This window comes from Anguilla rostrata, chromosome 9 (assembly GCF_018555375.3).
Source record: "Anguilla rostrata isolate EN2019 chromosome 9, ASM1855537v3, whole genome shotgun sequence".
Taxonomy (NCBI): domain Eukaryota; kingdom Metazoa; phylum Chordata; class Actinopteri; order Anguilliformes; family Anguillidae; genus Anguilla; species Anguilla rostrata.
In genome coordinates, this window is record NC_057941.1 from 24,745,998 (window position 1) to 24,771,280 (window position 25,283).

Below are 25,283 nucleotides of genomic sequence, written 5' to 3' on the forward strand. Positions count from 1 at the left end.
ACAATGCACAGTGTGTGGGGACAACAGAGGAAAGGAATGACAGAGCCCTTTGTGAGAAACAAAACAAGGTTACCACGCTTCATGTTGTTATTGTGAACATTTTGCTTTAAAAATACTTTATTAGAATGCCACAATAGAAAACAAAAACATAATTTATCATAGTACATGGTTTTTGTACCCTTCCCTTTGTGAACAATTTCAATATCTCAGTTCTGGCTTTCCTGCTTCCCTGGGTTTAAAGGTGTCTGGCTGGAGACCCCATCCTTAAACCACTAACAGCTAAAATAATACTGAACAGGCCTAAATGCCATACCAATCCAAGCTTATCTTATTGCATACAATCAGTTTTATTTTTATTGATTTTATTTGTATTGTAAACAAGTTTGAAGAACTTGAAAAATCCAAAGGCACTATTGGTGAATATTGTAGGTTCCTTTCCACTTTGGTTTGTTTTATAAACTCCCACCACCCCTTCACCACATCCATTATGAAAAGAAATTAAAACTGGCTCTTTGGCTGGCTGAGATCAACTCGTAGTGTATAAATGCATAAGTTATATATTTATAATATAAAAGACATATGACACTGAATTGTATACTTCATTCTAACAAACGCACAGCGTTCGCGACTCAGAAAAAAATGTTTTTTTTTTGTTTTTTTAAATGAAATCTCTATGGTAGTAGGAGGAGTTTCTCTATTATAAGGCACAGGTCAATAAAACTCCCCCACCCATCCAGATTTGAGGTCCTCTATAATATTCTCATATCATCATAATTCCAGTTTTCCTAATTGCAAAGATGCACCTTTTTTCACACCATTCTATTTCAGAATAGCAATCAAGTAAAAAGGCTTTTTCCTTTAGTTTCAGCAATGCCATATAAAGTATAATACTGATAGATATGGCAGTTTATATCCAAAGGTATAATACTTAATTTTCAACGTCTTACACTTCAGTATCTCACAGGTTTCTGTCATCAACCATCTTCCACATAGTCGCACCAGCATGATTGGACTATTTCTCTTTAAGTTCGCTCCCCCCCACCTCCCCACCCCCACCCGGGTCCACGGCCTATAGCTCAGCTGTCCTGCACTGTCCTGCGCACTCTGTCCAATCAAAACACATCCTACCCCTGTTTGCTTCACAGTTTACCTGCAACTCACTCCACCCAAAACCCACCTCCTGAATTCTTCATATAAGCAGAAGTTGCTGTTCAACATCCAGCTTCTCTTTTTTTCGTTTACTCCCCTTTTTCCTTTTTGCCTATGACAGACTTTGATATGTTTGCTTTATTAAATAAGGTAGTTTAATACTTTTAACATATACATAATAGGTAACTGTTCATGCAGCTATTGTTTAGTTTGTGGTGGTGGGTTTACCACCCACTCTAATAGGATTTACATCACCCTCTGAAACCTCCCTGCTCACTCACATGCAACAGACATTATCAATTCAATGCTTGTTTCCAGTTAAATACTCAATTTGCCATTTAATATCAACATCTCTCCTCTCTTTCGTTTTCTACATCCTCATTCTTTCCATTCATTTTACTCTCACACCTTTGTGGCTCCCAATACACTTTAACAACATTCTATTCTACGTATTTCCCGACCCTCTCTGTCTACGCTGTTTAACTTCTGCTCGTATACATGTCAGAGTATACACTTCCCAAACAAAAGCCCCCTTCCTTTTTGTTTGCCTTTTGTTTGCAGTTTGCCTCCTTCATCCCTGCTGCTGGATTTACAATGAGAGCGAGAGTCAGCAGCCGCCTAATAGTAAGTGCCCAGGTGAGGGGGCATGTGGGCGGCCGGGTGGCGCGCGTTGGGGTAGATTCCCCCGGTGGGGGAGTTCCAATAGGGGTTGGGGGCGGCGAAGAAGCTGGAGGAGGTGACGGGCAAGGCTTGCGGGTGGGGTGTGACAAAGTTCATCTTCTGCTGGTGGGCGTGGTAGGAGCTCATGTAGGACAGGTCTGAGGGGTACTTGTACATGGAGGACTCCGGCGGGTGGGGCTGCAGGGCCTGGGCGATGCCGTGGAAGTCGAACTTGTAGGCGTAGCGCTTGCCGTGCACCTTGGTCATGATGTTCTTGTCGTAGTAGTAGCGCAGCGCGCGGCTCAGCTTGTCGTAGTTCATGTTGGGCTTGCTCTTGCGCTCGCCCCAGCGCCGCGCCACCTCGTCCGGATCGGTCATCTTGAACTCACCGTTGGTGCCCTCCCAGGTGATGCAGCTGGAGTTGGCGCTGTCCGACAGCAGCTCCAGCAGGAATTGCCACAGCTGGATCTGACCACTCCCTGGCAGGAGAGAGAGAGAGGAGATGTCAACACCATCAGACACTAGAACCGAAAAAAACATCAGCAGTTTGGCAGCGATTGCAGCTCTGCTGACTAAACAAGCACAATGCAGAGCAGGAAATGCCATTCAGTAGGTGTAACCCCTTCATCTCCCCCCAGGAAACACTTCCTCAGTCGTTACTGTAAAACAAAAAAGTGCAGAGCCCTGCATTAAACCAGTTACCCCTGTGTGTTCTAAAAAACTGCAAAGCTGCATCACATGTTTGGTGCAATTATTATTCCCCTCCATTGCAACAACCACCGGACAAAAAAAAAAAAAAGTTTGGAAAATAAGCTTTGTATATACATAAGAATGTAAGTGGACATGGCTTTGGGGTCTAGCACTAGTGAAGGGGCAGAGCAAAGCATGGAGGGATATAAAGAGGCATTTACCAGTGAGAGGGAGAGAGACAGAATGAAAGAATGAGAAAGAAGGAGAGAGAGAGAGCAAAAGAGAGAGATAGATGAAGCAATAGATCATAGTACCCATGATCACCCTGCTCACAGACTGCCAAGAAGCTCTCATCATGTTTCTGTGACCATGTTATTTTTGAAAGATGACAAAAAGAACGCAAAGGCAATCCCATCCCACACATCAGCACCTCTCTGATGGTGCAATCTACAGCGGAGCAACCGTGCGGGTGTAAGCATTCCTGTGGCTCAATGCGGGAGGTTCAATCAGCACCCCCACCAGATCCAATCGCTCAAGTGTCTGGCATCGCTGCCTCAGCTGGGCAACCGCTGCGGCACAGAAAAAGCCACCCAGCCGATACGGCTGCCGACAGCAGCATTCTCTGATGGAAGTTTTGAAAGCCTGATATTGTTGTCAGGGCTCCTAGGCCAGGCCTATTTGCAGAGCAGATCAAAAATCTGCTCAGACAGGCTGCTGAGTGTGCACCATTTCTCCTCTCCCTCACTCCCATTTACACTTACGTTTTAGGCATTTAGAAAACACTCTTGTCCAGAGTGCATTACATAAATTTTATATACAATCCATTTATACAGTTGGATATGTACTGAAGAAATTCAGGATAAGTACTTTTCTCAAGAGTACAACAGCAGTACTCCACTTCAAGGTTAATGAACCCTACAATCTTGATGTTGCAAACCAATTTCCGAAACCATTATGCGATCACTCCCCCACTTACCTAGTCCCCCACTCACCCATTCCGCCACTCTCCCACTACCTGATTCCCCCCCCCATTCTTCCACACCCCCTCTCTTTCCTATTCCCCTAATACTCTACTCCCTCATGCTCTCACTCACCTACTTTCATACTCTTCTACTATACCACTCCTATTTTCTTTCACTTTCCCATTCCCTCACTCTTCACTCTTCTATTCCTCCTCTCCTTCATTCTCTTATTCCCCTACTCACAGACTTTCCCTCTTTCCCATTCCCCCATTCCTTCGCTCCCCACTTATTCACCCACCCACTCACCTGGGTTTGCCAGCCTGCTGCTTGTGGGCCCCAGAATCTGATAGGGATCTAAGGTAGAGTGCAGAAGACACCAAACACAGTAGATGTTAGAGCTGCAGTTTCAGGGGGTGTAATAGTCCAAGATAAAAATAATATTCAACAACATTTTGTGAACCAGAGTCACCTAATTGAGGTCTCTGCTCTTCTGTTTTGGTGACTATGGTAGGAGATGGCTGGGAACCTGGAAAGGAAACGGATTCCAGTTACTGGGGCGTGGTGGTGGTAATCATGTCGGCTATCTGTCAACACGACATAAAAGGAAAGCATTTGCTTCCTGTATTTTTCCATCTTATCAGGCAGTTATCTGTGCCACCTCCAAGGAGAACACGGTGTTCAAGTAGTACTACCTTTGTAGTAATCTCCTAACAGCATAACATCCTCTAACATTTTGTGTAAATCAACATTGCAGGGCGTGGCTACTGGAACGGCTAAAAAAAACTTCTTATTAGACAAGGATATACTTGACGACCGCACTCACCTTTTGAGGAAGACACAGCTTGTGGTGTCCACCCTGACCTTCTCGCTGCTTCATAAGCTAAATCTGCAAGACAGTAGCAATCTCACCGTCAATACGTCAACTAGGTGCAATACCTAATCTCACCACCAGAGGGTCACAAAGTTTCACAAGAGAAGTGGGTAGTTCTCTGTGGTTTGCCTCAAAGGATCAAGTTAAGAGCAACAGATTGGCAAAGAATTTCATCATCAAATGGGCTGCTTAAAAAGAGATGCATGAACATTGACACTAGCAAAGGGGAAAATCTGTTTTATGACTGCAATGCACATAAATATAAAACATAAATTAAGTCTTTGAATTACTTTTAAAAAATGACTTCCAACATTTCACTAAGTGACAGGTGAAATTTTATCAATGTCAGGTAAATACAGGGAAAATATAAATGTGCATGTGTTTACACTCAGGAATTCAGACACGTTTCACCGGGTCGTACTTTCAAACAGCGCAGCTGGGATTGAGCAGAACCCACCTGGCCGAGTTGGGAGGCGGGGCGAAGAATCGGGGTACACTGAGGTGTTGGGGAAAATAAAACTAGCACCTCCTGGTGGAAGAAAGCAATATCATTAACACCAGAACTGGAAAAAACATTAGCAGCTTGGCAGCGTCACACTTAAGACTGCAGCTCTGCTGACTAAACAAGGACAATGCAGAGCAGGAAATGCCATCTAGTAGGTGTAACCTGTTCATCTCTCCCCAGGAAACACTCCCTAAGTTGTTACTGTGAAGCAAAAAATCAGTGCAGAACCATACATTAAACCTGTTACCCCTGCGTGTTCTGTTCAATCACAATAACAACAAAAACTTTAATTTATTTGTATTTCTTTGAACAAAACTGCCAAGCTGCATCACATGTTTGGTGTAATTTGTATTCCCCCTCTCCCCACCCCAACCACAACCACAGGAAAAAACAATACATCGGTAATGCTATCTAAGCATGGATATAGATATATAGAACGAGGCACACATATAAATAAGGCTATATGTATATAAACCTTGTATATACATCAGCATGTAAGTGGGCACGGCTTTGGGGACTAACACTAGTGAAGGGGGCGGAGCAAAGCGCAGAGGGACAGAGAGATACTTACCTGTGTTGCGGGCATGCATTAACCGTGGGGAGTTTTGCAAGGCTTTGTCAACATCATCTGAGGTCAAGTGAGGAAGTGGAGCTGAGAAACAAAACATTCTTTTTTTTAAAGAGGAAACCAACCCAAAAAAAATGGCTTAAAAATAACCATGTGATGCGGCAGGCACTCAGTGAGGCAGCCATTCGGCTGACAGACGTGACAGACGCCAACCCCGGCCCCCACTGTGATCTCAGAGCAGTCGGAGGGACCGCAGTCGGGCGGAGCAGGGCGGGGTGTGGGGGAGATGAAGAAACACCAAACACAGAGGGTATGGTTACAGCGAGACGGCATGACAATGAGGCTCGACACCAAGACAATGCCCAATGAGTGCCAAACAAAACAGTAAATCATTTGCTTCCAAATAGCTGCATGCGTCCATAATTAGCTTCTTTAAAACCAAATCTGGTGAGCTTGTGTGAAAACAATACTAAAAGAGAACGGGAAGGATGGAAGGAGATATACTATATGACTAAAGATATCTGGACACCCCTTGGTCTGGAGCTGTTTGGGCTAGGCCCCTTAGTTGTAGTGAATGGAACTCTTAATGCTACAGCATACAATCACATTCTAGACGATTCCGTGCTTCCCCAATAGTTTGGGGAAGGCCCTTTCCTGTTTCAGCATGACAGTGCCAACTGGAATACAGTGAGGTCCATATATAAATGGTTTTGTCAAGAACGGTGTGGAAGAACTTGACTGGCTTGCACAGAGCCCTGACCTCAACCCCATCCAACACCTTTGGGATCAATTGGAAAGCCAACTGCAAGCCAGGCCTTGTCACGCAACCAGTGCCCATCCTCACTAATGCTCTTCTGGCTGAATGGAAACAAATCGCTGAAGCAATGCTCCATCATCTAGTATAAAGCCTTCTCAGAAGAGTGGAGGTTGTTATAGCAGCAAAGGGAGGACAGACTCCATATTAATGCCCATAATTTTGGATGAGATGTTGGATGTCAGGTGTCCACATACTTTTGGCCATTGTGTATTTTAGAGGCATTAGTCCTTCCCCAAGTCTGTTGTAACTCTTCTAGTAATAGCAGTTCAAGCCGAAGTCAGAGAGCACCTCAAAGACTCAGCTGCCCTGTGTGTGCACTCACATAACCAATGAGGCACTTGCCCCAAAACTTATATGCCATAGGTATGTACTGTTCTCAATACATTTTATGAATATTCCCTCTGTTATGTAGAAAAATACAGAGGAAGCATTACCCACTTTTTTAAGAAATCAAATTGTGCATACTGCATCATAATGTGTGTGTCCGTGTGTGTGTCTATGCATGTATGTGTGTGCGTGTGCCTGTGTGTGTGCCTGTGTGTGTGTGTGCACATGCATGAATAAGTATGTGTGTGTGCATGCATGTACAACATACAATATATTTCCATGATTTTCATGTGCGTTGAAGCTTCTATGCTGCACACTAAGTCATCTGGACATTTACATACTGACTACGGGGTATGGAGCTGCTGAACTTCAACAAATATTTTCTATTTAAACATGTACACATCTGGGCCTGGTGAGTTCTGTCACAAGAATTTGTTCATTGTTTTTAATTTGCTGTTGTTGTTTCACTGAAAAACTCAAGGTCTTTCCACAGACCATGTTTCTATCCACAAGCAGTCCTGTTGCAGAGGCCTGCTACATCAATTTCACTGTCAAGACCAGAGAAACGATCATAAGGCAACAACCTCTGAACTAAATAATGATTACGAATTACATTCGTTATTTCTCTTGATTTAGATATCCACTCTTTTTGGAAGGAAAAAAAATAATTGAATGCAACAGGGTCACTTTGCAAAAAATACCACCTTGAAAAAGTAAAAGACCACCAGTAGCGACTTTCAGTAAAAATAAAAGCCCAGAGAGCTCAAGTGAAACGCATGAGAAATGGAAACAGGCTGGATCCAGCTTTGGGAACGCTGCTGATGAGGCTTTGCACAGCACAGAGAAAGCTGGAGTGGAGAAGCAGCACCGAAGGCCATCAGGGGACCTGGCAGAGAGGAAGAGGAGGGAGCAGCTCTCCAGACAACTCTCGTTCTCTTCCTACACCACTTTCTCTCCTCTCTCCATCATGCTCCTGACTCACATCTGATTGTAAACGTAACCACCAATGAAACAGCACCAGAAACACACAGTGCTTGTCTTCGTAAGTTATGTAATGCTACTTTGAACATTTTTCCTGCCAATGACAGGCCACCGTTCAGTTTTTACTTTATATTTTAGCAAAATCAAGGCATCTTTGAAAGGGAGAGTTTAATTTAAGAGCCAACTGACAATATCATCCTTTTTCTGTAACTAAAATAAGCATCATGTTCATGCAAATGCAACAAAAATAGTATAATACAAAATGTAACATTAATATAAAATGAATATATACATTTTAAAATAATTAATAAAAAATTATAGTATAAATACCCATAGTATCCCAAGCCTAAACTCAGCAGTGGGCTGACAGAAGAGGCCATATTGTTTAATTGAAGCAAAGTCACAGGTGGACTGAAGGACACAGCTGTGTAATAAACTGATGTTGGCTTGCAGTTCCCATGCGTTTATGCAGGGGTTCTGAGGAAAGTATGGCTTGCCAATATGCGCCATTTCACAGGCTATCAGGGCAGCAGGTTCTCTGATGTCACAGTGATCATTGGAAGCATTCCACTGTGTGGAGGAGAGACTCACGTCATCCATCTCAGCAGAATTTAAGGACAGTAGAGAAGGGTCTGAGGTAGGGATGGAGGAACAGCCAAGCAGAGCAGCGACATGCAGACTTCACTCTATGCTATTAATGAATTAAATTGGCTAAAATGATATCTGGCTGTGTGGACAGGTGAAGGTGACGGGTGGGACACAGGGCGGAGCCTGCATCTGGCCCACAGCGGGTGGGGAGGATACTTACTCTCTCTGAGGTAGTGGAGATGGGAGAGTAGGATGTCGGCATTGTAGGAGGGGGTCAGCCGCTGGAAGTCCTCCTTGCTCATCTTGCAGAGCTCCTTGCCATCGATGTTCTGGAACAAGGAGATGTCCACATCATGGAGCAGGTACTCCTTCACCGCCCACTCCAGCCACTGGCGCACGTGCTCTGTCGTCCACAGGGTGGGGTCTGTAACAAAAAGGCAGTGTGGGGCAAAAGGATTCTCACTCTATTTTTTCTCTCCCCTTGTTTTTTCCAATTTTGAATCACCATTTGTGACTCTCAACTGTCCTCCCTCCCACATCTGGGCAAGAACTGTTCTATGAGCCAAATCTATTTTATGCTCTACAAGCCACACAGTACTACAGGAGAGGTATATGTCTCACTGATGAAAGCTGGTGACCCATGGGTTTTGGAAGGAAACTAATTCAGCAGGAACCTGAGGAGCAGTGGTTGCCTTTAACGTGCCCTATATCTGGCCTTGTTCCACCAGCGATAAAGTGGGCTTAGTTCAGGAGAAAATAATTTAGTGGTGAGCAGTGGAACCTCTGAGGGGTGGACCAAGATGTCCTGCCACTGTGGAGTCCTGGCCATAGACGACTCATGTCCTTGCTGAGATTCAAACTGACGACCAGAACATATAGTTGCAATGAGCAGAGAGCAGTTTTCATGGACTGGGCCACACATGATCCTTTAAACAAATGTCATGTAATATTAGAGGTGGGAACAGCTCACAGAACCAAAGTATAAGGTGCCATGCCAAATACTCTACAAAATAAGCAACCTCCATTTCGTACATACACTCCCAGAGCGTGTGTAACACCCTTAGAGGCCCTTAGAGAAAACAAGCTAAAACATATGAAAGACATTGAGAGGTGTGTTATTTTAGTTGAATATAGCAATGCCAGGGTGTAACTTTTCTCCTTTTGTGGAGGAGTGGAGGATATTTGCAGCTCATGATTTTAAGGAGTGGCGCAGAGCCAAAGAAAATGAAATTACTCGCGGTGGCACAAAACGCTGCTGGCAGTGTCAATTCCACTGGCTCTTCGCAATGATGAGACACAAGCAGGGCAAAGCAGATGTTGAACAGGACTCTTGTTCTTTATTTTTTATTCGCTCCCTGAAGCAGCAATGGGTGCTACTCTGAATTATATCAGCAAAAATGTTTAGCGCGGTACAAACAAATCTTGTTTCATTACTGAGGGAGTATCATTAAATTGCTTTCCAGGTAAATTCACATTACAGTGTAATATGCAAATGACTGCATTCTGCTATTTCTATACCTTTCTTAGGTACTGATTTTATAGGCAGCCAACGTATCAGGGATAAAACATTTGGATACGGCAGCTGCAATGTCTCCTTACTCATTAAAATGGAAAGGAGCTTCTCCACCAATATTGAAGTATATGTCCTGGAGATTCCCATGGGGAATTCATATGTAACTGTCCAGGAAGTCTACCTGTGTGCAGCAATTGTACTGTGCATTGTGGGTGCTCTCTGTAACTAGTCCTTCATGTAAGGAGGCAGAGATACCAAACCCAAGCCTCTAAAATTGTGAAATTAAATCAAATGCTATGTGAGCAGGGATATAACATTGTCGCTTGGTTTGGAAAAACAAAATGCATGCCACTGATGACCTCCCATCAAATTCCAGAAAGCTCTGTGCCTATTGTGCTTTTTTGTAAATGCAAAAACAGGATGTGCTTAGCCTGTCTCATCATTGTCCTTGTCAACCTTTGGCTGAACAGGAAGTTGCACTACGAGACTGAAACCGTCACCCAACCCCCTATCAGTGTCGAGAAAAGTTTTCTATCGTACCCATGCAACAAGGTAAACCAGCATTTGTGGAACCAATGATAGGAAAATCGTTCAAAAAGGAGACTCCTACCAGACAGGGCTGCAACATTCTTACTTTTTCTGTGTCTGTAGTAAATGTGTTACAGTCAAATTTCCAACTAAACTTGCACTCAGAAGTCCTCAGAAGAGAACACTCAATGACATTATTAGCGATGTGTCACCTCTTGATAAAGGCAGCTTGATCAGAATGAGCTGGTTAAGCCAATAGGTCCTCTCCCCTCTCAACCAATCGACTTTACAGCTGTAAAAAGATCAGGTTTAGTCGTGAAAACTGAGAGAGATACCACTGTAAGTGCATGTCTCCAGATGAATTCCGATAAGAATACCTCTCTTCGGTTTGGCAGATGTTCACATCCAAACACCCCCCCCCCCCCCCCCGCCAACTCTACATACTGTATACCTCCTCCCTCCCTGAATTGGAAGCGTACGATAGGAAATGGCCTAGACAAGGCAGAGCACACTCATGACCAAACACTGCAGCTACAGTGCCACTGGCCAGAGGAAAGCACCCTACAGAGAGATGGATGCGAGTAGAGCTATTCAAGATTTCCTCATAACTCTGACCCACCTTCTAATCAAAATGTATAGTTCCGCAACCCTTATTTTGATTTTCTCTCTCTCTCTCCATTTCCAAGACATCCTTTCTTTCCTATTGCCCTATCTGTCCCCTTCTTTCTATCTACATCTACAGTATTGGGACAGCTACCCTGAAAATGTAGTTCACTAAGATACCAATTATGCTGCACTGGAAGAAGTTAAGCTAAAGCTTAGCCACCAATAAGATAAAAGTAGTTAACTAAACTAAAACTACTTTTAAAAAGGAGTTAACTGTATTGAAGCTAATTCATGAAAAAACACAAATGAGGTCATCGATAGGGAATGCCAGTTATTGGATAAACCAATACCACGCTCAGACCCTCTTTAAATAACAAAAAAATAATTCTAAAGTTAACAATTAATTTAGCTTTAGGAATCCAAAGCCATAAACTCTCCAAGTTAAAACATCTGACTAAAGCCTAATCGCACTCCCCAAATGACAAATTTTGTTTATTAAAACGCTAACAAAATGAGCCTTGCATTACTCAATAACGTAGTAGCCAACTAATTTCATCTCACAGATGCAACAAAACAATGATGACAGTACGACTACAGTGCTGCAGACTCCAGCTCCCCTTCCAGGGTGTGTTTTGTTCAGGGACCATTCACTTATGCTGAGGGAAAAGAATCCAGGCAGGAAGCATTTGCAGTACACATTGATTTTACTGGGCCTCACTGTCATGCCAAAGGGCCAGAGGGGGTAGACAATGTTCCACATGCCATCTAGAGACTTTGCATTTTTTTTTTTTTCAATTTAAATATATTTAAAAAAACTGATCTTGCTGCCGCAGTTCAACCTAGGGGATGCTATTGCTATTGCCATGCTATTGTACCTCGCTACCTGGTAAAAAAAAAAAAGAAAAAAAAAACTTTGCTACTGTACTACAAAGCTAATTGTTTTCCAAAGAAGTAAAGCTACCACATGCCACTGGGAGAAGCAGTTAAGCTGGTAGCTCCATTACATGTAATTATGCTACTCCCCAACACTGCCCATCTCCATATCATTCTTTTTCTCTCTCTCTGTCTCTCTCCATTGTCTTTCGCCCCTGATGGTACCCTGCTGTGTTCATACTGTCAGAGGTCAGTGCCATAGTTTGGTGTGGTCCTTCAGGAAGTGAGGGAGGGTGGTCTGTTCTTGTACCTGCAGGCACAATGACCCTGCGCTCGTTGGTGGTCATGTTGGGGGGTGGGATGTGTTTGTCCTCCACGTAGTTGCTGTAGGTCATGGGAACACCATCGCCCCCACTGGGGACCTTCCCTCCTTTCCCCACACTGCAATTATCTGGGGGAGTCCTGTACAAACAAGGGTCAGAGGTCATAGAGCAGGATATGCCAATCGGATCACATGCACAGCTGTATGACAAACCAACAAGACACATGGAAACAGAATTCCTAGATAATCCTCAATATGCCATTTTAAAAAACTACAATTAAACTGTGCTTCCATTAGCTTGAATGACAGATCTAAAGATTCACTTAAAATAAATTTTTACACATGTTTACACACACACACACACACACACACACATATATATATGTAACATTAATATGTTTATGCAACACTATAAAAATCTTGGACAGTAGTTCACGCTTCAATTCAGATTTCAGGAAAAAGGGTCTCAGATTTTTATTTTCCCTATTTGGACACACTTTTAAAAGCAAGCCTATTGCTAAACCAATGCCCTCCAGCTTTTTTTATTCGTGTATCAAAAGCACATGGAAAAGGGGAATACAGACTGAAATAAATAAAAAGGGAAAATGAGAGCCAGAGCCCCGAGTGAATGACCCCTGTGTACATTTATCAATCTGCAGTTATCACGGCTGGTCTATCCCCTGGGCGCGGGATCCAGATGTAGCGGATTACGCTCGGAATGTCCCATCAGCATGGATCACCTCTGCTCTGGCCCAGATATGAGCAATTTGGACTCTTTATTAGAATCAAAGTCATGTGTCAACCAACTGTTCTGTCTTTCCTGGCTCAGAAGAGGGGGGGGGGGGAGCACAGCCAGAGACGCACAGACCAACTTAGCGTTTATGGCGCACCATAGAATGATGACAAGTAACGGCTGCTGAGTATCATATCGGGTCATTGCAATGGACACGTGGAAATATTACTGCTACTGAACCAATAAAATGATCTGACTGGCCAATCTGGTGAAATACTCTCATTGATTTCTGAATCAGGAACAGTACCTCTTCTGCAAATTTTTATGCTGCAGAGATGCAGGAAGGGATCACTATTTCATTATTACAGGACTTATTTTGCTGCAAAAGAGGAAATTGATTCTAAAACCAGAACTGTCAATGGCATACTATGCAGAATCTTATAAAATATTATAAAATAACTATGCTAAGCCATATCTATGATGCACTGGAAATATCTCTCTTCGCGTACCTTTTACCTGTATTTGTTATTCTAAAATGGGATCGGGATTTTTCTGGGTGTGGTGCTCTTTTCTGTGTGGGGAGGGGTGGTCGTGGCTACAGAGTCTGTGGTTTGGGATAAGATTCCAAGGAAGCGTTTGTCGCTAGTCAGCTACTGCAATGGCAGTTGCTAAGAAGCGTAGATACAGCAAAACAAAAAGACAAGCCGACAGGGCTCGTTCAAAAACTAGAGTCAACTTTGGAATTTTTTTCAGTGGCGTCAGCTGAAGTTCGCCAAGGGGATGAAAAGCGGCAAAGGGTTGGTTTGTCTTCTGTTGGACCTGTAAGTAGCATTACTTTGGGTATCTTTTATATCAAATTCCTTTCTTCCTTTAAGACATCTTCCCCCCTACTGTTTATAGTTACTAGCTCGGTAATTCACCTGAATTTATTTCAAACAGAGAAAATGAACTTACAGCATTCATGATATCTAGCTAACATTACATGTAACCAACTTCACTAACTAAAGCTAACAACTGTGAAAAGGCTATGGTTACGTACAAGTATATTAGCCAGAAATGATAGACAATGACCTGCTAATGTGGCCTATTCCACATGCAATTCCGTGTTTATATCCCAAGTCTAACTAAATGTCCAGCAAATCATTTTATATGAATGTAGATATGATTCAATGACGGCAACGTATGTGAACAATATGAAGAAATGACAACCAATTATGCCCAGTGTTGCATTTTTGCTATATTCAAAGAAATGCGTCTAAATCATGTACTGTATATTGTAAATGATTTCAAGATAATGTCATTATCTAGAGCACGGGTGACAGGGAAATGTAGTTTTTCTGTACATTCAGTCAAAAATAAATATTACAAGACTATTAAAACAAATGTTTTATTTTTGCACCTGTGGGTCTCTGGGGGTTGTGGTTAACACAGTGACATACAGAATGTGCCAAACATGCCATTAACCAGCTTGTGAAATTTCTCCCTTTAGGCATATTTAACTACAGTATTTATTCTAACACTAAACTATAGATATGAAGGGTTCATTAGCAACCACAGGGAAGAGGGTGGAAATTGATCATTTTTCTAGGATATTTTCGGCGTTGTAAGACCATGGGCACGATTGGCAGATGGGTCTAATTTTAAACAATAATGCAATTAATTAATGATACGAACCATTTGACCACTTTACAGTAAAACACAGATATTCACACCACATCACAACACCACTTAAGAAATAATCTGCACTCACAGCTTATGTGTCCAATTTCTGGGCTGTGGTTTGCAGTTGGGGTGGGCCGTAATGGTTATTGCATGCTTCAGAAATATATCTGAAGCATATGTGTAAATATATCTGAAGCACACATGTAAATATATCTGAAGCACATGTGTAAATATATCTATAATGCCATGTTTCTGTGCTTTTGACAAGTGACAAACAAGTAATTCACTTGTAGAAATAATTCATGAATTTGAAATATATTTATTTTATCTACAATGTGTACTGTCTGCAGTAGACATTATATCTCCGCAGAACTATTTTTTTCTTGACATTGATGTCACACTGCAGATTGTCAGGGCCATTTCAGTTTCCTCTGTATGCTTTGGTGGGGGGGCAGTGGCTTTTAATGCTGACCAAAGCAAGACTGGTTCAGATCAGACAGGAAAGGCGTGAAGTTGAAAGTTGCCACTTTATAAATTTTTTGCCATTCCTCCCAGAGTGAATCACCATGGCTATACCACAAAGACAGTGAGTGAAACCTTGCACACAGCAGGGCACCAGGGTTTTCCAAGAAAATATTCTATGTCAATTCAACTCAAAAATAGTGCATATGAGTCCACGCTGGTTAGAAGGTGCTCTGTCAGTGTGAAATGTACTCTATCAAAGTTAATTTGACACTGAGCATTTTTGGTGAAGCTTGAGTCAGCCCTGCATGGGGGGGGGGGGGGGGTGAGAGCACCATAGGGACAGAGGTTCATTATAGGTGATCATGAGGCCTCCCTGCCCTCAGATTAACTGCCATTTCAGAAATAGGAAAGTGCTCAACAAAATAAAAAGGTTGCGCAAACTGAGCTAATTCTTCCTTTTTTTGGCAGCCACACGCCATTGGGGAGTCCTGCCACTGCAGGCTGGCTATGAAAGCCACAGAAAAACAATTAGGGGGAGGCCCTGGCAGGAGCGTGCACACACACACACACACACACACACACTCTCTCTCTCTCTCTCTCTCTTTCTCTCTCTCTCACACACACACACACACACAATCTCTCTCCCTCTATCTCTCTCTCTCATACACACACACACACAATCTCTCTCCCTCTATCTCTCTCTCTCATACACACACACTCTCTCTCTTTTTCTCACACACACGCACTCTCTCTCTCATACACACATACACACACTTGCACATACACACACGCACCCAAACACATACTAACATGCGCACACACATACACACATACACACACCCACGCTCACACATCCTCAGCACCCTCCCGAACCTCCAATGCAAAATCCACTTTGTTCATTGTTCTCCAGTTTATTTTACTGATGAATCTGCCACAAAAAGGAGGTAACTCCCAAAAAGGGAATTTGTGAGCTCCCTGTATATGGCCCTTTGCACTAGGACTGCAGTGGGGCTGACTTACATCATGTCCAGTGCTAGGCCTGGCCTCAGCACCTCTACTCATTAGCCTCTTACTGTACTTCCATCCACATAGCCCCACCTCATTAACCATACAGGCCCTCATGTCTCATACCCGCAAAATAGACATTTATTAAAATCCTGACTTCAACTCTAATAGGCTGTCCAGCTAGTAAAATGCTCTACAGTATGTGTGATTGAAACCTTATTTAGTCCCTCTCCTTGACTCCAGGTTATTTCAAAGTCCATAAACACCAGCGACTCAGAGTCTTGTGAAATGCCTTCTAGTTTCCTGAGGCAGTTGAGTTGACTGTGACCGGAAATATTCTCCATACCATACGGCGGCCTGCCGTCCCGTTCCCCTGTCATATTTGGCAGTGAGAGCAGCGCCTCCTTCTGGCATTGTGCCGGTAGAGACACGTCCACGCGTTGGACGATGGCGTAAACTGCGCCATAAATTTTTACTTGCGCTCTGACTCCGCGCTAATTGGAACAATCTTTTCTGTGTCTCACCACCAGATGAACTAGTACTACAGTAGTGTCTGTTGCCCGGCACGTTCCAATAGGGGTTGGGTGAACGGGAGTGGGGTTTTTGGTGGATTGTGACACGTCATAAATATTTTGACTGTGGCTGTCCTTCTGTTTGGGGGGGGACAGCTGCTTTCAGTTTGGACTCCCAAAGCAGCTTCTACATCTTGATTGGGGTTCAGGCAGCATTGCATGCACCCTCCCCTCTCCCCACCTCCTCTTCTGAGAGACAGTTTCAGCTCCCAGTGTGCTTGGCAGGCCAACAGGCCACCGACTGTTCCTGCGCCGGCAATACCCTCATGATTAATAGGCAGCTTCAGATGTAAACAGCAGCTCCCTTAACTGACAGCGCCACGTTAGATTTTTTTTCTGCAGCTCTTAAAATATTTATGTTTCGAGTGTAGGTTTCAGGCACAACAGTAGGCCTGCTTCACCCACCCAGGAGCAAAATGGGACAACGGAACAGGACCAATGGTCATCTGTCTGTCAGTCTGTCAATGCATGCTCTACACTAGGGATCTCAAACAACAGTCTTGAAGGGGACTGCAGTGCCTGAAGGTTTTTGTGGCTTCCTTTCAATCAGCAATTCATCCAGGCCTTAAAAACTGGGTTTGTGGACTCAGCAGCATAAATTAAGCACTTAAGTGCTGAAAAGTATTTAAAAAACCAGTAGTAAACCAGTTAGTATAGCCAACTAAGATTTGAGTTTTAATAATCCTGTTGACAGTTCTCCTGGGCAACGAGGGGGCTTTTTTACATACTCCACCATTGCTCACTACCAATACCTGCATAAGATGGTCTTTACCTACTCATTCCACTCCAACCAGCACACAGCATGCCCAGGACACAAACCAGTAGAGACCAAGGTTGTGAGAACTAGCTATGGCAATCAAATGAGTTAAAAGGGGGTGAACCCACCTGGAGCCGTTGACCTGGCCCGCGTTGCACTCCATCTTGATGGTTACGCGAGCAGGCGGCTGGGACAGCCAGTCTTGCTGGTGGACACGCGGGCTCATCTTGGCCGTCTGCCCGTACTCGCTGGCGGACGACGCCGTCATCTCAGTCTTGGGATGGAGCGGCGTTCCGTAGGCGCACTCGTAAAGCGACTGGTCTTCACTCACCACCGACAACGCTTCCTGCACAAAGTGGAGGACAACACTTCCTTTCATATTCTGCCACACAGTATCCCCTTTATACCTTTTACATATGCCACAATTCTGGACCATTAAACTGGGCTTTTTTACACAAAGTGAGCATCATTGGCTTGCCCAATGCAGGGATTTCCTCAAATTGCATGCGATTAACGTGCAATCTGTGACTTGAACACCCAAATCCAGGAATATTGCTACAGTGCCAGTGTGTGAAACTGGAGAGTCAATTCTAGCATGTAGCTCCATCCATCTGTCACAGGATCCTATTTCCTGTCAGTTGCCCTGTTGCCACGGTGCCTGACAGCCTAACTTAGGAGTGTTTGAAAACGAGTAAGTGCATTCACTTGAAGGGAACCAAAGACCCACCTAATTATTGGATTACTGTGTCCAGTACCAGACCTCCGGGACAATATGCTTCAGTATTACACAGCTCAGCTGGCATGCAGCTAAAAGGCATTATGGGTAAGAAAACTGTAAACACCAGGCCTGGCGCAAGCAGAGGAAGCCTGTGTAATTTGAAAACCAAACCTTTTGTGTAAACATCACTCCAGAGCATGAAGCCACAAATGACCATTCTGAAATGATTTTCATCAATCATATTAAGGAACATGGACATGCTTTTTCTTTAAGTTTTTTTTTGCCCCTGAAGTCTGTACTTACTTCACAAACAGATCTAACAAGAGTTTAAACAGGACATGATCCTCATCGAAATACCTTTGGTCAGAGTTAGCCACTGTGATTTGTGCCACAGCTTTGCTGAGTGCTTTCTACTCTCCGTGACAAAGGAGGAAGTCAGAAAAGACTATCAGAAGAGTTCCTGTGATGTAACTGGCTTGGTTGAGGAGGACCACATTGCAGCCCACAGTCATGCAGATATCGCAGCTTCTGGGTTTTGAATATAACCACTGTAACCAAATAACCTCTAACCAATGCCTCTATAGATCACTAAGATTTGTTTTGCCACAAGGTACATCTGTTCCTGTGTCTGACATCTCCTATCACAAACATGAAATTCCAACAATAAGAGAAATATAAAATATTTTTGAATTGCAGGATACCTATTTTACATGAATTTAGTAGTTCATAATATGTATGTTTTCCCTGTAATTTCAGTTACCAGATCCTATACTTTAAGGCTTTCTCAGAACAAGGTGCAACATATGGCAAAAACTTGGAAAAGCAGAGGATTGGAAAGCTAAAGAATGCTGAAGGTCTGCATAGTTTACCTGCCTATAGAACCTATAGATGCTGTCACGTCCTCTTGTGTCCAGTTCAAATACTGACATTTCCCCAGATGTTTTCACTGACAAATAACAATGAATCCCGGAAAACTGCCATATTCTTTTAACAACCGTTTTCGGCAAATCGAAAGTTGACGCTGAAGTCAGCATTGAAGGTATTTTCTGAAAGGGAGAGCCTGACCCCTTCCTACAAGGGGCTCTAGCCAATCCCTCTTCGCCTCTCTCCACAGATAAACTCAATACGGCTCAGGCAGCTGCCCACCCCAGCCCTTCCTGATGACAGGTCAAGAGGCTGGACTGGGATCAGTTGGAGGAAAGGGAAGCTGTGTCGGAAACCAGATTAATCTAGTGGCCACTGTTCCTCGCTGATATGTCAGCTGCAAAGCCCATTATCGAACCGAGGGGCAATTAACCTTCACCTGGAAGAACTGGAGGAGGCCTGCATGCATACGCTAGGTAGTCTGCACATGGACAAGGGTGCAACCTATTTTCCTCTGTCCAAAAAAAAAACCTGAACCACATCCACTTCAGGTTAATGACCACAGAGCTGTGAGCTTAGGCATGCACTGGAAGAACATGAAAGGGCCCCAAGAATGCTTAATGAAAGGGCCCCTCAGCCTACCTCAGACCAGCAGTGGTCTGAAGTTCATCTAGCACTGTGTCGAGCCTGGTCTTGAATATTCCAATGGTGTCTGCTTCTATGCCAAGCCACGCCTCTTTTCCTTTGATCCTACAGAAGAGGACCTGAAACCATGATTAGAACAATAACAGTATGTCACCAAACCTTCACAGGAGTGGCCTGTTTATAAGTCTTCATTGTTCATTGTGTAGGATACCAACAGAAAGCCCTATTGTGATTTTGAGAACTACTCGCTGACTATGTATGTAAAGCTATTCAGAAGAATCTTTTTTTTGGTATGTTTTCCGAAAATCAATGTAGCATATCATAGTAAATTCCATATCACTTCAAACACTGCCACGAGCAGAAAAAAGCATGCTTTAGCGAGTGCCGTAAGTTTCAGAACTTTCCACTTCAGGACATTATTTGCATCAAAGGCGAACGGGAGATTGTTCTGAGGCCTCAGCCAAAGAAAGCAAACACAGATTTAGGAGGGGAAAAAACGCGGTGACCAATTTTCCTTTTTAACACCCCTACCCTGTCTGCATGATGGACGAGCGTGAGCGGGCTCTGCCTGTAGAGCTGCGCAGTCAGGGAGGTCTTTCTGCTGTTCCGTTCTGCCGGGAGCTCCTCCCAGTCTGGTTTTCATCCAAAACCATTTCTCCCTGAATTACTGTACACCTCACAGATTCCCCAGGCTGCACCTCCTGCCTGCCCCCGCTTTGGCTGCCTTTCAGTAACCGTCTTTAACATGAGGCTCAAGAGGCTTCCTCATCCATTGAGGTGTCCTGAAGCAGTTTTCTTACTTTATTAAGTTATGTAATGTTCACATTATGTAGAGCTGGATGAGAGCTTTCAATATGTGTCAAAAAGTCAAATGTGGACTTATATATGGAGGTTTTTTAATGACACGGATATTTCCAATCAGCTACCACTTATATATATACAGATGTTTTATGATTAGGCATTTTGCACATACTTTAACGTAGAAATGAAGTGACCCCTGTGGGTTTCAAACAAGCAACCTTTTGGTTGCCCAGTTCCTTAATCACAACTCTGCATTAGAATGCTCTTCAAGCTAAAGTACATATGCAGGTTGCCAGCTTCTGAGAGAGCAATGGTGCACAGCTGCTCTCTTAGCAATGTACTCTGTAGGACATACATAAGCTTGCCTGCGTTAATGATGCAATTCTGCCCAGCTAAATGGCCAATGATGCTGCAATTATCATAATGAATCCTTATGTGCCGAACAACTGCAACACAGAGATCTCCTGATGATGTGAAGACCGTCAGTACTGCCAGTTTCATTCTGTTAAAAAGAGGCGCTTAAAACATCAATCAGAGCAGTGCTGTAACAAGCAGCTGTTTGTCCAATTCACAGTTCAGTAAACTGTAATATGACACTGAGTGAATGATTGAGCCAGTACTCTTGGCAAATCATTATCCTTGTTCTTCAAACGTACTGTAAATAATGTGTGCTGCATAGATGACTGTGGCTACAGCATGAAGCCTTAATCATAATGAAACCTTTCCGCCACATTCTACCTCTTTCGCTTCGTTATACTGTATTTCAGTCTGCTCATTTACTAAGAATTTTATAAATGGATGTCTAAGTGACCCAACAGCTTGGAAAGACCACCAGGCATTCAGTCATACAGATTTGCAGGGAAGGCACCCTCTTCTCTGTGTGGCAGCAGACAGGAAACGCCTTCTTAAAGCATTTCCTGCATTGAAAATTCCTGATAAAGCCAATATCAGCGGCCAGGGAAGTGCTCCTCTGTCAGAGTTTTGATTTTAGCTGCTGCTGAAGGCCTTAAAATGCTTCACTCCCTTCTCTAATGGAGGAAAACAAAGCAGGAGTACATCCTGTGACATGGAGCACAGAAAGGAACCTTTAAGCAACTTAGAACATAAAAACATGGGAAAGATTTGCTATGAAAACAGGCCATTCGGCCAATGTGCTAAGTCAGTCTTTAATTACAATACAAGCGTACTCTTACGGTCCTCCATCAGCTGTATCAGTGGACTTGAATACACACAGTTTAGCTCTCACTTGGCTCTGCTTTTCCTGCTGGATCAGATTTAAATTTATTCTACACCATATCACAACAAAATTTTATATCTCTCTCCATCTCTTTCTCATGGTCCTTCTGATACCACAGAGAAAAACTCTTGTTATATGAACCATTTAAGACTATCGGGTTTTCTTTAAAGGTCCTTTGAGAAATTTGTGGTCCTTTGAGAAATTCACTCAAATTTTTCTGAACAGATTTTGAAATACTTTCGTGTTGATAAAAACTGAACTTGTAAATCATGTTAATGAGAACCAATGAGTCACATGAGAATTTCTTTCCTCCAATTTAAGTCACTTAAAAATAATTTTACAAATTCCTATTTCAAGATCGCCTTGTAATGAAAACAGATTGAAGTATTGAAAGATTGCACAGAGATGGTGTTGACAAAGAATGTCAAACTGTTAGCGAAGCATGTTATTGACACAATAGTGAATATGAGGAAGGGGGCATTGGGGATACAGGGAACAGTGAAATAATAATCTTGCAATATGATAATTTTATGATAAAGGGTCACTGACTCTGTTTAAAAACACTGTTCTGTACTGTACTGCCCTGGAGTGCGTACAGAAGGCTAGAGGCCCAACAGCAGGGCGGGTCCTTCCCTGGACTTCACAGGAAACTACTTCACAGAAAAGGCCTGCTACTCCCTGGACACTTATTACCACAATGCTCTTAAAATCTGGGCTTTATATTTGTGATGGTATATGGTTTAGTACCTGAACAAAACCCTGGGGGTCCTTGAAGGTACTGTAGGGGGTCGCCGGCCAAACTTGCTTTGCAGTGAATGTATATAGATTTGGAAATATTTTTAAATATATAATCTTTTTTAAAAATATTATTTTTTAGCCATTAAAGCCCAATGGCTGTGAAATAAATGCTGGCATCTAAAAATAACATTGTCTTAAATTATTACTTTCATTGATTCAAGGTGCAGCGCTCTAGCATGTACGCCATTGTAAAGCTTAGACTCTTCGCACGTTGATGCAAAAAACCCTGTCTTGATAGAGAAAACCACTAGAGATAATAAATGAACAAGGCAAAGGAGGGTTGATGATTATGGTATTTTATAATCCAATAAGCAATCAATAAGCAATAAGCAATCAATCCACTCTTTATACATAGACTAGGAAAAGTCATTGTTTCATAATGCATTATTTCCATTGAGCTGAAAGGCTTTTCAGGAGCACTTGGAAACAAGTATTTCAATGTACATAAATAAAATGTGAAAGTGCCGTTTTTTATTTTCCAAAAAATGCCTAGACAAAGTTAAAAAAAAAATTTCAGAATACTCATTTTTGGTGGTATTGTCATTAAATCAGACGAGCCACAGGTGAGAAAAAACACTTCCACTTCCACTGTGTTTGACCTTCTGTTACATTGTTTCAGTAATATTTAGGGTAATTTTGACTCTTGGCAAACACATTTCTAGGGTTTACCTTTTAGAAGAGACTAGGATTATGCCTGTTGTTGTCCAAAGGGTTCAAGAATTGTAATCATTATATTTTTGGTATGTCATCCTCAAACTTATATTAAAAAAGAGGCACCACAAAAGGTGTTAACCTATGATGGGGGTCTCCTAGATGCATTTCACCCTGGGTGGTAGTCACAGGATCATAAAAGGTTGAAAACTCCAGTCCAGTCGCACATTTCCAGAGTGGTTGTAGATTAACAGGCAAATACCTGTAGTCTTGTACCCAGTCACATTATTGTTAAAGGGCTAAGTGGCTCATTAGCAATAACTAAAAAAGTATTGCGCTTTTAGAAATTTGAATAAAGTTTGCTTTTTGTTCCCTTTTTTATTCTAAGACCAAACAACGTCTCAATTTGCATTAGGCTTCATTAGAGTTTTGAAAGTGTTCACTATTTCCTATCTCACGGACATGACAAAGAACAAAAAATAGAGTGTAAGTCTTACAGCTTTTATGGATAAAATAACATACATAATATTCAGGGCATGTCTTGATGTCATCCTAACAAAATAGGATCTACATGTACATGTTATCTATGTACCATGCACATATGTCCACATTGCTTCAAAAGTACTATCAGTAAGAATTAAGCCTTGCACAGTTTGTCTGAATCTAAAATGCAAAGGAAGCTAAAACAAAGAGTGATCGGAACATAGGACTTTCCTGCTCATAAGGTCACGGCACGTCGTAACCTTATGAGCATGTCTTGTGAATGTCAAAAGAAGTCACATATATTGAACACTGGGTCCAACGTACTAGACCTGACTCAACTTACTCAGGGACAGTGCATCTTTTCTTGAGCATCAGGAATACTGTACATCTTTTCATCTTGTTGTTTCTCCCCTAAAACCAAGTAAACCATGACCGTAGTCCAAAAAAATTCATGACACAAAAAAGAAGCAAGCTCCTTTTTCCAAATATTTTCCTCCAAGCCACCAAATTCTCTGCTGTGGTGTTTACAACTGAAGCCATTAAGACAGATGATTATATAATTATGGCTTCAATGGCAGGTTTTTGCCTTTTGTTTTATTGTTTGCGCGATGTGTTTAAGCTCTCGTAAACATCTTTGTTCTGCGGAAGACGGGCACGCAGACCTCTGCAAAGGTCAGACTGCTGGCTGCCAGATGACTTTTGAACATCTACAAGTGGGCTTTAGTAACATAAGCCAACTCAATTAATTTGCAAGATTCAACTTAGTCTCACTTGATACCAAACAGCATACATTCTAATCCCATTTTAAAACTGCTTGCTTTATTACGTGTGAGCTGACAATTTTCAGTAAGGAAGCTTGTTAATATACCCAAGAATTGTTCATTTAAATAGAACACTCTCCGAAAAATTTGTTAATCTTCCAATAATATATGAAATTCATATAGCTTTTATTTATAAACAGTATTGATTATCCTAATTATAGTAAAATCACTTAAAATAAAAATAAAAACACTTTGTTCACATTCATTAGTTTAAAAAAGCAAAATAGTTCTTTGAAAAATGGTAAATCCTTAAAACTGAAAAAACATGGAATTGTGAAAATCCTTTTGACACATACTAAGTGTCCTGGGTACAGTGGGAAAATTCAACCAAAAATATACAGTAGATCTATCTCGTTCACCAACATTCTCCTGCTCCCATCTCCTCAACGCCCTAAATGAGGTACCCTTTTTTGCTATCCCCTGAAGAATTCCAAAACTGCAGACAGTTGGAGTAGGAAAAAGGAAATTTACAAGGCAGCGAAAAAGGAAATCTTGTTGCACTGTTCTGGTAAAAGGGTGTTACCTCCTTCCCAGTGAGACCGTTCTCCATTGAACTCATCGAAAGCTCCCCAAAACAATGACAAAATTATGCGCGAAAAGCTTTAAAAAGAACCCAGGGTCTCAGGCCGCTTACCTTTATGGTGCTTGCCATTCTCGATCAGGACTATCGATCGAGTCCTGTCGTAAATACGGTTGACTTATTTTATCTTTTTTTTCTGGAGCGCGAACAAGTGAGTTGAAGGTTCTACCAGCGTTGTTTGGAGCGGATGAGATTGTGCTAACTTTGGGAAGTGAAGTCAGCCAATGGCAGGAAGAGGTTTCTATTGGTTCTGGCCAATGCAACTCTAAGAAACAGGATATTTGGGAGCGAGGAGATAAGGAGGGCTAAAAACAATGTTGTTATTCTGGATGATGTGTGTGATGTGAAGGTTTTTTTGCTTTTTTCGGGATGAGGGGGGTCAGAGGTGGGAGAGAACTGGGCAAGGGGGTCACGTCAGCTGTGCAGAGTTTGGTGAGGCAGGTGTGATGAGAAATGCTCTGCATGTGACACTATGGCTGGTGGCAGGATGCAGATGTCTGATCGCCTTCCAATTTTGACACGGTTCCATGA

The 25,283-nt window shown here is 42.6% G+C and overlaps 1 protein-coding gene across 2 annotated transcripts; it reads right to left on the reverse strand.

The window, feature by feature from the left end:
* Positions 1-84: 84 nt before the first annotated feature.
* Positions 85-25,070, reverse strand: erg (ETS transcription factor ERG). 2 transcript variants are annotated; one of them, XM_064351236.1, is made up of 10 exons: positions 24,807-25,067; positions 17,283-17,500; positions 11,949-12,100; positions 8,339-8,542; positions 5,409-5,489; positions 4,790-4,861; positions 4,285-4,347; positions 3,931-3,987; positions 3,768-3,815; positions 85-2,288 (listed from the first exon to the last, which is right to left on the reverse strand). In XM_064351236.1, the coding sequence occupies exons 1-10, from the start codon at positions 24,822-24,824 to the stop codon at positions 1,768-1,770; spliced, it is 1,434 nt and encodes a 477-aa protein (XP_064207306.1). In that variant the 5' UTR covers positions 24,825-25,067; the 3' UTR covers positions 85-1,767. The 2 variants fall into 2 exon arrangements, with proteins under 2 accessions (XP_064207306.1, XP_064207307.1); XM_064351237.1 differs by lacking the exon at positions 5,409-5,489 and having other exon boundaries at positions 24,807-25,070.
* Between the last annotated feature and the right edge of the window lie 213 nt (positions 25,071-25,283).